This window comes from Erpetoichthys calabaricus, chromosome 9, assembly GCF_900747795.2.
Source record: "Erpetoichthys calabaricus chromosome 9, fErpCal1.3, whole genome shotgun sequence".
In the NCBI taxonomy this organism is placed as follows: Eukaryota; Metazoa; Chordata; class Cladistia; order Polypteriformes; family Polypteridae; genus Erpetoichthys; species Erpetoichthys calabaricus.
Genome location: NC_041402.2, coordinates 79,483,890 through 79,497,885, shown reverse-complemented (window position 1 = coordinate 79,497,885; position 13,996 = coordinate 79,483,890). Strand labels below are relative to the sequence as shown.

The following is a 13,996-nucleotide window of genomic DNA, read 5'->3' as shown; positions in this document are numbered from 1 at the left end:
CATGGTGTTACATCAAAAGAAAATTTGTTTTGCATAGTGATTTTTGTTTTTGTTAATTTGTGTAGTATTATTAAGAATATCAAACTATTTGAAGTAATTACATCTGTTCCCCTTTCTTTTGAAAGGTAGTTGCAAGACGATCAGATCTGAAGTTAATAGTAACATCAGCTACCATGGACTCTGATAAATTTGCTGCTTTCTTTGGGAATGTTCCAATATTTCACATTCCAGGAAGAACGTTCCCAGTAGATATTCTCTTCAGTAAGGTATGTTTTAATTGTGGTTTTTTTTTTTTTTAATAATCTAATCTGATGTTATTTACTACCCCTGATGTAAGTGAAACACGTTTTGTTCATCTGCTTTAATGTGGGTTAGAATTGAAGGCATAGAATAAGAAGACAAAAGAAGCAAAAAGATGTGTAGGCTTTCTGATGCCATGTGAAATATTTTCTTTAATTGTTTAACTTCATTTAAATGTGTTATAACGTAAGGTTTCTCTAATTGTACTTTCTTTAACATTCTATTAAAATTTATTTGCGATAGATCTCCTGTCTATACTCTGAAGTGTTCTTGTAATCCTTTAATATTGGCTAGACATGTTTTTACACCACAGGTGGTTTCTTTCTCCTTTTGACTTTTTCAGTCATTCCATGCTTAAACCACCCTAAAACACAATGGTTTGAGACCCATTTGCTTATGTTTACAATGTCCTCTATTTACCTTAAATTGCTTACTGATGCAGTATATATTTATTGAGATGAGCCCCCACTTACCATATTGTCTCTTAATGTGTAGGAAAATGTATTGCCTTTAAACATTATCATTATTAGAAATATCTACCAATTCATTAAAATCATTTTGTTCAGTCTTTAAATTTGCGTGTTACTCTGAAGTAGAATTTACATTTTACTACTGGGAGTAAGCACCTCTTTAGATAAGCTGATGTTTTTTTTTATTGGCAGTCCAAACTTTAAATGGTCTTAGTCTTTAAATTTTTTTTCACTTAAAGTATGCTTCTACATTTTTAGTAAAATAATTGCAACCATCAGTCATATAAAAGTATGACTGTAAAATCTGGTTTTGTGTGATGTTACATTTTTAATCCTTGAACTGCCTAGAGTAAGGGTAATTTATTGTGCACATACTGTATATCACTCAGTATGATTGTAAAATTATATGAGGGCATGTAGTATAAGAAGATATTTCTAGTTTAACCATTTTCAACATCAAAGGCTGAAATGAAGCCTATCCTGTCTGAGAGTGATTATTCTCAAGTACATATTAAAGCATATTATGGTTATATGTTCAGAGAAAGCAGTAATTTGGATTTATTTTGTATTATGTACTAAATACGTTTTATTAAAAGTATATTTTTGTTTTCAATTACATATACAGTACATCAAAGTGAATAAAAATTCCAAGTTATTTTAATATTATTATATAATTGATTTTAAAACCATAGGTATACAGTACTATTTACACCTTTCCAAGATCAGACTTTCTAAAATGTATCAAAAATTGAATTAAATCTGCAAGAAGTACCAAGTAGTGTGACAAAACCTACAATATTGTAGTAGCCTTGGTAGGTGCATGTTCCAACTACAAGGTTTCCACAAAAGACAATACGAGGGTGAATATTTATTTCAGTTTAAGAGGCTTCTGGCAAAACTGTGAAAATAAACAATGTGAGATTAACATCTTTTAAGCTTGAGTTATTTTGTAACCTTTAATATGGTTGTTACTTTTTTTTCTGAAGGGTTGTTTAGTAACAGGAATTAAATATGGTAATTTAGTATATTACAATAAATTACAATGACTAAATTGTCCAGGTACTGTCAATTAAAAAAATGTTTCTTCAACAAAGCTGCATTGGTGACAAAATTCTTTGAATGAAGAAAATGCCCAAAAAGCTAGATGTTATAAACTTCAGAAATATGGGAAATGCATGTTTTCTTTTAAGAGTGAAATTGACAATAAAGAAATTGGTTAATGGTTTCACATATTTTAGCACCCAATTCTCAGTGCAATACACACCACAGTATTTTTCATCATAGTGACACATAAGGGAGAGTTTGTAATGAGAAAGAAAGAGATTTCCTTTCTATAGTAACTCCTCCAGGTATAGGTTAATTGAAGTACAGTTCTTACCAAAATGCTTTTGCTTGTGCATTTACTACCAGTAAGACGGTTGTTCTAGAAGAAACCATTCTTTTTTGTAATTGTGAATGTAAATATCATTTGCACATTTTTGTTTTGAATAGAACTCATAGCAAGCAATACATGCAAAAAGTCATTATTTTTCTTTTCCAATTGAAATATGTACTTCTGAATGTTTTGGTTTCAAGGCAGAAATGTGAAAGTTTAGGCTCATTTTTTAGATTACTCTTCATAAAGGAAATTTTATTTGCTTGTTTTTGTTTGTTAATTTCTGAAAGTATTTAATGCAATTATGGAATAAATCAGTGCATGTATTTTCAGTAGAGATAATGCTTTCTCTGTTCTAGACACCTCAGGAGGACTACGTGGAAGCTGCAGTGAAGCAAGCCCTTCAGATACATTTAAGTGCAGTGCCAGGAGACATTTTGATTTTCATGCCAGGTCAAGAGGACATTGAGGTATTGGTTTAACCGTATTTATTAATTTTGTGTGGTCTAGATCATAGCAAGTATTATTAGACCTTAACCAAAAGTAATAATTGTTTATATTAAAATACCGTTTTAAGCTTTCACACACACACACACACACACACACACACACACATATATAATATACACATACACACACAGTCATATGAAAAACTGTTTGGATAATTGTTTGGATTTTTGTTTGTCATTGGCTGAGCTTTCAAAGTAGCAACTTCCTTTTAATATATGACATGCCTTATGGAAACAGTAGTATTTCAGCAGTGACATTAAGTTTATTGGATTAACAGAAAATATGCAATATGCATCATAACAAAATTAGACAGGTGCATAAATTTGGGCACCCCAGCAGAGATATTACATCAATACTTAGTTGAGCCTCCTTTTGCAAATGTAACAGCCTCTAGCCACCTCCTATAGCCTTTGAGTGTCTGGATTCTGGATGGAGGTATTTTTGACCATTCTTCCATACAAAATCTCTCCAGTTCAGTTAAATTTGATGGCTGCCGAGCATGGACAGCCTGCTTCAAATCATCCCATAGATTTTCGATGATAGTCAAGTCAGGGGAATATGACGGCCATTCCAGAACATTGTACTTCTCCCTCTGCATGAATGCCTTTGTAGATTTCGAACTGTGTTTTGGGCCATTGTCTTGTTGGAATATCCAACCCCTGCGTGATTTCAACTTTGTGACTGATGCTTGAACATTATCCTGAAGAATATATTGATATTGGGTTGAATCCATCCGACCCTCAACTTTAACAAGGGCCCCAGTCCCTGAACTAGTCACACAGCCCCACAGCATGATGGAACCTCCACCAAATTTGACAGTAGGTAGCAGGTGTTTTTCTTGGAATGCGGTGTTCTTCTTCCACCATGCAAAGCGCTTTTTGTTAAGACCAAATAACTCAATTTTTGTCTCATCAGTCCAAAGAACTTTGTTCCAAAATGAATCTGGCTTGTCTAAATAAGTATTTGCATACAACAAGCAACTGTTTGTGGTGTGAGTGCAGAAAGGGCTTCTTTCTCATCACCCTGCCATACAAATGTTCTTTGTGCAAATTGCGCTGAATTGTAGAACGATGTACAGATACACCATCTGCAGCAAGATGTTCTTGCAGGTCTTTGGAGGTGATGTGTGGGTTGTCTGTAACCATTCTCACAATCCTCTGCATATGCCACTCCTGTATTTTTCTTGGCCTGCCAGACCTGGGTTTAACAGCAGCTGTGCCTGTGGCCTTCCATTTCCTGATTACATTCCTTACAGTGGAAACTGACAGTTTAAACCTCTGAGATAGCTTTTTGTAGCCTTCCCCTAAACCGTGATACTGAACAATCTTTGTTTTCAGATCTTTTGAGAGTTGCTTTGAGGATCCCATGCTGTCACTCTTCAGAGGAGAGTCAAAGAGAAGCACAGCTTGCAATTGACCACCTTAAATACCTTTTCTCATGATTGGACACACCTGTCTATGAAGTTCAAGGCTTAATGAGCTAATCCAACCAATTTGGTGTTCCAAGTAATCAGTATTGAGCAGTTACATGCATTCAAATCAGCAAAATTACAAGGGGACCCACATTTTTGCACAGCCAGTTTTTCACATTTGATTTAATTTCATACAACTAAATACTGCTTCACTAAAAAATCTTTGTTCAGAAAACACCCCAGTACTCAGATGTTCCTCAGAAATGAAAGACATACTACAGTTATCTTTTTTGTTGAAAGTAGAGAAATTATTATGCAGGCTGTGTGTGTGTGTATATATATATATATATATATATATATATATATATACAATATATTGGATAATATTACATTGTAGAATGTTGTAAAGTCCACTGATAATGGCAAGAAAACATCAATTAACAAATGAAGTCAGACAGGGCATTATTACCGTTAAATGTGTAGGCCTTTCATTTAATGAAATTGTAAAAAAATTCAAAGTGTCAATGAGAATGGTGTCCTACACAATCCAAAGGCAATTGAAAATTGAAAGAAACTCTAATAGGAAGAGATCTGGCAGACCCAAAGTCGAAACCAAATCTAGGCAACCAGCATGTGTAATAGGTGCCTCACAGCACAACAACTTCAAGCACAGCTTAACTGCGTTTGAAAATAGCAAGTCTCAGTTTTTACTATGAAGAAGAGACTTTATCCTGCAGGTTTAACAGGGCGAGTGGCAGTAAGAAAGCCATTCCTTAAAGGACAAAATAGGACCTTGAAATACCTGCTGTGGACTACTGCAGACTGGAAGTAAGTCTTTTGGACGGATGAATCAAAATTTAAAATCTTCAGTTTATCACACAGGATGTTTGTATGGCGTTGAATTGGTGAAAAGATAGTTCTTCAATGTGTGACACCAACTGTCAAATATACAGGAGGAAGTATGATGATCTGGGGTTATTTTGCTAGTATTCTGAGTCAGAAGTGTTACCACAGTTTGGCTGTTATATCGTCAAAAGGTGGCTACTTTGATGACTTAAAAATTTGAATAAAATTTTGTACACTTAATGATTTTTTGTCTTATTTTTTTATTTGACATTACTTATTTGTTCTATGCCTTGATTGCTTGAAACATTAAGACATTAAACTGTATGCATTTCCATAAAAACTGAAAAAAGTGAGGTGTTCTAAAACCTTTGACTGGTAGTGCATATGTGCTTTTGTAACAGCTGTTTAAATTTAAGAGGGGTAAGGTCATTGTGTGTCTGAGAAATTCCAGAGCAAATTGAGCGGAATACCTCCGCTACACAATGTGTGGCATTACTAGGTAGCTAAACTATGGGAAATGGCTAGACATTGAATAAGGCATTAAGGCAGCGCAACAGACCTAGACATAGCCAGAAATTAATTTGGTGGTGAAGAGAAAGTGCATGAGTTTCACTTCTGTCAGTGATGAATCAGTTGTAACCGTCATGAAATATATTGGGAGGGGAGCCTCAAACCTAAAACCCCCACCCCTGGGTACACCTATGAAACTGACAGTTAAGATTGATGCATCCCAGAAGACAACAACATCATAACCAAATTAATTCCTACTTTGATAACATTAGCTGCCATATGAAAGATTGTTTGCTGGTCCCCATGTGATGTTATCAGCTCTCCAGAGTGCCTGTGTGATCGGGCCCTTACACCCGGAGACAGAAAGTGATGACTTGTCTTTTATCAAGAAAGACGGTACTGTGTAGTATCTTCAACAGTGATTTTCATTTTGGCTTGGAACAGAGTAATGGCAACATTTGGCCCTCAGAAAGGAGAGCAAAAGGGCTACTTTAGCATCGTCACAAGGCATACATTTCATGTGCTTGGAATTGCGGTTCTGGAAACTGTATTATATTAATGGCAGAAGCAAGTTGGTTATCTTTGAGAATACCATTACTACATAACAATATGTTTGGAGGTTGATTGAGTTTTTCAGAACAGTGCTGACTAAGAACATCAAAAATGTTTGGAACAACATTGTACAGAACAGTAGCCAGGCCCTCTTTGACTCAGTGCAAGCTTACATAAATGCATAGCAGACAAGTAATTGCCATACTATTTCATGACTTTTGCAGAGGTACTCCAGACGTATTTCTATTTTCCTTCATTCTGCCATAAATGTGTTTAAATTACATGTATAACATAAACAGCATAAGATGAAAATGAAGAACAAGCATTAATGTTCCATATTTGCAGTGATACATATTGTGACTTTTGCATTTTTTTTTTTTAAGGTTACATCAGACCAAATTGTTGAGAGACTTGAAGATCTGGAAAGTGCACCACCACTTGCTGTTTTACCTATCTATTCTCAGTTGCCCTCTGACTTGCAGGCCAAGATCTTTCAAAAAGTAAGCCACTGTATATGATTGGTTTATTTTTTAGGAGTTGTTCACCTGAACTCTATTGTAGCTGGTATTTTAGATGTTTTTGCACAGTGTCATTATAATGTCAGTTTTTTATCACTTTTATTATTTCAGGCTCCAGATGGTGTACGGAAGTGCATTGTGGCAACAAACATTGCAGAAACCTCCCTGACAGTGGATGGAATCATGTTTGTCATTGACTCTGGCTATTGCAAATTAAAGGCAAGGGGATATAAGCACACTATACAAAGCTAAATTTGAGGTTAAAGAAAATATTAAACAGCCTGTGGATGAATTCCTAACTTAGATTAATGTGGAGTTGGGTTTTAGTCTTATTGCTAATGTTTGACCAATGCATTGTTATTTTTGAAAGAAAATATAAGTGAGAGTTGCACACAAAACTGCCACACTTTCTTATACTTAAGTAAAAATTGCCACTTGCCTTAGGACATTCAGAAGTATTTGCATATTGGGTTCCATAAAGTCTAACCATCGCAAAACTGTCCAGAAAGAAGCATGTTCTAATTTGCTTTCTTGGTACAAACCTGAGACTTATAGTGTTTTGTTATGGAACTCACTTGGGATAAAATATCAATTAAATTCCCTTGAACCTGAGAAAAGCACAGTCTTTAGAATGGCATCATCCAAGATCTCCTCTGAAGAAGTAGTTTAAGATTGATCCTTTAGCATGGGATAACATTGGCACTGTCTTTTAGTATGCAGAAGGGATGGTTTTGGTATAAATTATGTTGAGTGGTTAAGCCATTAACTTCAATTAGTAATTTAAAGTTCTTAAGAAACTGCAGAAGCATTTAATTAGAATTGAAACTTACAAAACATTTGCTGAAATTCTCCTTCAACATTATAACTAATGATTACATGCAAGTTTGAAAATACAGATGCGGTTAAAAAGCTCAGGTGGACTGTTTTTCCCTATCCACCCTACAGCCTAGGTCTTGCTACCTCAGATTTCCACCTCTTTGGAGGCATCAGAGATGCCATCTGTTGGAATTGTTTTGGAAATTATGTTGAGGTTAGTAAGAAGTGAAGAAGTAGCTGTAAGTGCTAGTTTAGGAAAGGTTTACTGTAAATGCTATTTCTTGTTGGTGCATACATTGAATTTGATGGGAGATTATCTATGAAAAATAAGGAATGTGGCAAATGCATCCAGTATTTGAGTATATTCAAACAGTTCAATAATACTAACAATAAAATATTTTTTGCCAAAAATTCTGTGCAGCTTGTGTCTGCATGTGAAATAAACATGTATAGTGCATCTTGGTCCCTTTTGTTGCTTTGTAAGGTGTGTGCACCCTTGATCTTCATAAAATTGCAGTGTGAGTAGACAAGACCTGTTCACCACTAGCATCTTAGATTTATATAATGCAAGAACCCCTTTCTCCTAAAAGTGGAAAGTCATCTGGCTGTTTAAAATAAAAAAAATATACATTGTTTTTACAGGTGTAAAATACTATTAAAATGATTTTTCTTTTTTCTATTAAAATTACGCTACTGATACTTTCTCTAACTGTACCTAAAATAAATACCTCTGGCTAAGTAAAATTGAATGCACAAGTCTCTAACGTTTAACAGCAGTAGAAGATGTTATTTTACTATTTTCACATGTTAAATGCTAGATGTGTTTAATATAATGTAAAACTAAAGTTTAATAGTATCTTTAATTGTTCCTAATCCAGGTGTTTAACCCCCGGATTGGCATGGATGCATTACAGGTATACCCCATCAGTCAGGCTAATGCAAACCAAAGAGCAGGCCGAGCTGGTAGAACAGGTCCCGGTCAGTGCTTCAGGTAAACTTTATTAAACATGTTTTATACAGATAGTATACAGTATTTTGCAGGTACCCAGTACTGTTCAAGTTTTGATTTTAGTTAGCTTGAATTGATTTATGGTTCTTAAGAAGTGAAAGATGCAATAATTTATTTCCAAAGATAAAGAATTAATCTACAGAACTGAAAAAGACTAGTGTAATCTGATGTGGAACTGACACATACAGTATTTGGTTCTGAGTAGTACTAAAAGCTTTGAGCAAACAAATTACTCAAGTTAACTGTGCGATTATGGGGACAGCTTAAAGCCACTATTGCAGCCTTTAATGTAACTCTAAATTTTATTTAATGAACAAATCAAATTAATATAATTTGATTTTCCTTTATACATGCATCTGATAACTATTCTAATTATGTCACTCTCATAGTCAGTGCCTTAGATGAACTCATGACTTTATGATTAAACAGGCTTGTAGTCCACACTCAACCTTCTGAAACAGATCCTCTAGTCAACAGGAAGTAGTACACCATAAACTGAGGCAATGTCACAAGTAGGGGTGCAACTAGTGATTATTTTGGTAGTCGACTAATCGTTCAATTGTGTTTTTTTTTCGATTAGTCACGATTATTTCATGCCTGACTATTTTGATGCCTGCGACCTGTGGTCGCACATCCTGTTCTGAGCTCCAGTGCATGTCTTACCTCATTTGCTCACATCTGTCCACCTGTGAATGTCACCCTGATGTCTCTGCATTAACACTATTAAAATTAATAATCAGATTAAATTAAATTAAAATAACAACCAGTGAAACATATGAATTTGAAAATAATCAGATGTTTTATATTAGTGTGACCATCACAATCAAAAAGAAATACATTAAACAATACAAACTAAACTGCACATAGTCTTTAAACAAATAAAGTGCATTTAACTTAACCAAAAATGGCCACTGGTGTGTCTTAAAGTCCAAAAGTTTAAATAAAGCTTCAATTCAAATAAAACAATAATATACAGTTTATAAAAGATTCAGTTCATATATTCCTGATTGCAGTGCAGGAACGTGAGCATTTCGACATGCTCTGGTGTGAGGCTGGCTCTCTTCTTTGAGACAATGTTCCCAGCTGCTGAGAAGAGACGCTCAGAGGGAGTAGAGGTAGCAGGAATATACAAGAATGATTTTGCAGACATAGAAAGATGTTTTAATCATAACACTCTGAAGGAAAAGTGTTGTAGTTTATCACATCATGTACTATATTATGCCAAAATAAGAAAATAACGGACTAAAATATGTAACAAGCTAATTACTGGTACTAGCCAACCCGCGACGTAGCATACGCCGCATAATTATGTATTGATGGGTGACCACTTCCTGAACGACACAGTTGTCAGTACTTGTAGTCACAGTTGAGAAACACTTTTTTAATGTCTTTTAAGCACAGGGGAAACAATGAACATGTGAAACATCCGTAATGTAATAAGCCACCAAGAAAAGTAAAATTGCAACAATGCTATCTACAAAAGTTAAAACAAATTCGAGCCCCGTGTATTTTTTAACTGCCTTGTGGGGCTGTAGTAGTGTTGCTGCTTTGCGGTAAGGAGACTCTGGAAGATTGTGTGTTGGCTTCCCGGTTCCTTCCTGTGTGGATAGTGCTTTGAATACTGAGAACACCGCTATATCAATGTAACGAAGTATTATTATTCCTATGTGTCCAGCACGCTGTCTCGCGCGGGCGCGTCTGTCTGTCTGTCTGTCTGTATGTGTGTGTGTGTGTGTGTGTGTGTGTGTGTCACACACGCTCTCGCTGCACGTGGTCCTGTAGGCAAACGCCGCAAAAATAATATATTGATAGCTGAACACTTCCGGAAAGATACAGTTGTCTAAAAGGAGAGAAAAAAATGAACATTTGCAAAATCCGTAACGGTGCTTTCAGTTAAGTACAATGCACACGCGTTTAATTTGTCGGCCAGTTTTTGCCAGCCGACCGCCATCGCACGGTCATTCAGCGATTCAGTTCCGAGACAAACATGCCTCTTCTTACCTGGTCCTCCCCCGTCCACCTTTGTTCTCTAAGCTTACACACCCCCTGGTCATGTGCCCGCTTGCAAGAGCAACTCACAGAGACCCGCCCACCAACATTAAGACCATGGCGTAGTTGAGAAACACTTTTTTAATGTCTTTTAAGCACAGGGGAAACAATGTACATGTGAAACATCCGTAATGTAATAAGCCACCAAGAAAAGTAACATGCTATGCTATGCCATGCGCAGAAGTGAAAACAAATTCAAGCCCGGTGTATTTTTTAACTGCCTTGTGGGGCTGTAGTAGTGTTGCTGGTTTGCAGTAAGGAGACTCTGGAAGATTGTGTGTTCGCTTCTCGGTTCCTTCCTGTGTTGATAGCGCTTTGAATACTGAGAACACCGGTATATCAATGTAACGAAGTATTATTATTCCTTTGTGTCCATCGTGCTCTCTCTCCCCCGCGCGCGCGTGCCTGTATGTGTGTGTGTGTGTGTGTCACACGCTCTCGCTCTCTCTCTCGCTCGCTGGCTCGCTCGCTGCATGTGGTCCTGAAGGCAAATGCTGCAAAAATAATATATTGATTGCTGAACACTTCCGGAAAGACACAGTTGTCTAACAGGAGGGAAAAAAATGAACATTTGCAAAATCCGTAACGCTGCTTTCAGTAAGTACAATGCACACGCGTTTAATGTGTCGGCCAGTTTTTGCCAGCCGACCGTCGTCGCACGGTCATTCAGCGATTCAGTTTCGCGACAAACATGCCTCTTCTTACCTGGTCCTCCCCCCTCCACCCTCGTTCTCTAAGCTTACACACCCCCTGGTCATGTGCCCGCTCGCAAGAGCAACTCACGGAGCCCCGGCCACCAAGTTTAAGACCATTGGATAAAGCAGGTGAGACGCTAATGAAACAGAGGCACAGGGCTTATTGATTTTTAAAGACTGCTTCCTTCATTGTGTTTTGAGAGGGAAACATACAATTGTCCGTGACTTACAATTGGAGGACCGCCGACGCTAATAAAACAGAGGCACAGGGCGTATTGGTTTTTAAAGACTGCTTACTTCATTGTGTTTTAACCTCAGTTGTAAAGGATTGTTTTAAGGATCTCATGGGATACCCCTCGCAAACCGTTTTACACGCTGCATATGGCGATTCACCACCGCGAGAAACATGCCTCTATGAACAGTCAACGTGGCTCACAGATGCATGTGGCCTCTACGACAGACGAATATAAATGACGCCATTTTTTCTGTGTCGTCGCGTCCGAGTTGGTGGGCGTGGCTCTGCGAGTTGTCGTCGCATCCAATGGTCTTAGAGTTGGTGGGCGTGGCTCCTTCCTACGTGCGCCATGGGTGTCTTACTTGTCGGCGGCTTAGTGAATCCACGCCCCTTCCGGCGTGCTTTCCATGGTTGGCTACTTGTCTTCTGGCTTAGTGAATTATATATATATATATATATATATATATATATATATATATATATATATATATACTCCAAAACACAAGTTACCTAACGTTAGTTAGAAATGGTTTACTATTCATTTGAACTCAAATATTATATGAAAAAAGAAGAAAAAAAAAACTAGGATGGCTCAGCTACTCCTATTCACTCGTTTACTATAGCTCCAAACACATTAGCAAACATAACTGAAATTATATTCACTTAACCCTTAACCCTGCCGTTTACCACCGCAATTTGCCAGCACCCCGGAGCCGAGTATATTCGGAAAAGTACATTCTTTGAATGCTGCAACTGGCTTTAGTCTTGTCTCAGTGTCATTTGCCAGCACGCAGGGGGGCGAGTATATTTGGCAACGTACATTCATTGAACCCTGCAACCGCTATATTTGCTTCACAGATGCAACCCTAGTCACGAGTAGATTATAACCTTTGTGATAACATGGATAAAAAACACGTTTCAAGTCAATGCTTTGCTCCTTTTTATATTAGAAAGAGGTGCGAATGTAAAACACTTTTGTGCTGAATGGAAACACGCATTGTAAAAGACGCTTTAAAAATTTCATTTAACTTTATGAACTATTATGAAGTTTTCTGGCATGAACTGCATTTCAGATGACCAAAAAATTTTAATGAATTTATGTGAGATGGTCGAATTGAAAAGCCACTCGCTTTATATGGGACATGTATGCTTTTATGTTATACATGTAACTACCCAGACATATGTCAGATACCCTCACACTACTTTATTTGTTTTGCATTTTGTGAAAAGTCAGTGAATGCACAATATCTTGATACAGGATTGAGCGGACTCACTTTCACAAGGCAGTTTGCAAAGCACACAAATGCAGTATCATGCAACAAAATTGTAAGTGCATTTTGTTTTTGTTTTTTTAAATAACGGATAACTTCAGGTAATTGCAGAAAATATTTTAATACTCTGGCAAAGGAGCTATAAACAAAGATCAGTGTATACTTGGAAAGACTGTAATCTGGTAGGTAACACCAGTTATGTAAATGATGTATAAAAGCCAGGCAAACCAAGCATTTTTTTGTTGAGTGCATTATGCCACTAAACAAAATATAATTTTCAAGCAGAAAAAAGAAATCTGCTGCAACAGAAACCTGAATGAAAAGTTATATTTCCATATTTTGAACTTTAAACTAAATCAGGACCCGGTTGTCGATTAGTCTCTAAATGAAAAGTTTATTTTGACCAGAATTAGTTTTACCTTCTTTAACTGTAAAGGAAAAATACATAAAAACAACAGAACCACTACCTAATATTTTTGTTTCATGTATTAAATGTCTTATCTTTATTACTTTTTTTTTAGGTTATACACTCAGAGTGCCTACAAAAATGAGATGTTAACCACGACAATTCCAGAGATTCAGCGGACAAACCTGGCCAATGTTGTTCTTCTGCTGAAGTCTCTTGGTGTTCAAGATTTGCTGCTTTTCCACTTTATGGATCCTCCTCCAGAAGATAACATGCTAAATTCAATGTACCAGCTCTGGATTCTGGGGGCTCTCGACAATACAGGTATTATATTGTAGCTTCTATTAACTGACTTCTTCAGTTGTAAATGTGTAGCTTGAAATAGAATAATTTACCTGAATTTTTAGCATTCCCTTTAGAGTTAACCAGTAACCACTGAAATTAACATCACTTCAGTATTTCTGTTTTTTTAGGAATTTAATTTTATGTCTGAAAAGCAGTTTCCTTTTTGTTAAGTGCAGTGTCATAATCTATGTTATGCTCTGCCTAACCCCCCTAACCTTTGTTGTTGTAGGTGGTCTGACTCCCACTGGCCGGCTAATGGTGGAATTTCCTCTTGACCCAGCTCTCTCTAAGATGCTGATTGTTTCTTGTGACATGGGCTGTAGCTCTGATATCTTAATCATTGTATCTATGCTGTCTGTTCCTGCTATATTTTATCGTCCAAAGGTATTTTTGAAGTGAACTGTGCACTTTTTCAATTTTAACTTATATTGTTCTAAACATTTTCACATTACAATTTATAAATACTTTTCATATTTCTTACTACTTTTCATAAATAATGGTCTTTGATACAATAATGAAATATTATATAGTTAAATATTGCTTTACTATAAAGTGGCTGAATAATTATTGGTACTATGGATAAAGGTAAGCAGAAATTGCATAAAATAAGCAACATATTAATAATCTTTTTACAGTAATACCTCCTCGATCGCAGGGGTTGCGTTCCAGAACTCCCCG

At 36.4% G+C, this 13,996-nt stretch overlaps 1 protein-coding gene across 2 annotated transcripts in view; it reads left to right on the top strand.

Annotated features, from left to right (window-relative positions):
• The window catches only part of dhx38 (DEAH (Asp-Glu-Ala-His) box polypeptide 38), a 114,672-nt gene that overhangs the window by 60,021 nt on the left and 40,655 nt on the right, over positions 1-13,996 (top strand). For both annotated transcript variants that reach the window (XM_051932061.1, XM_051932062.1), the window contains 7 exons: positions 126-266; positions 2,505-2,615; positions 6,358-6,474; positions 6,604-6,711; positions 8,187-8,299; positions 13,089-13,297; positions 13,548-13,702. In XM_051932061.1, the coding sequence (XP_051788021.1) occupies positions 126-266; positions 2,505-2,615; positions 6,358-6,474; positions 6,604-6,711; positions 8,187-8,299; positions 13,089-13,297; positions 13,548-13,702 (954 nt within the window). The remainder of the gene's footprint in view (positions 1-125; positions 267-2,504; positions 2,616-6,357; positions 6,475-6,603; positions 6,712-8,186; positions 8,300-13,088; positions 13,298-13,547; positions 13,703-13,996) is intronic.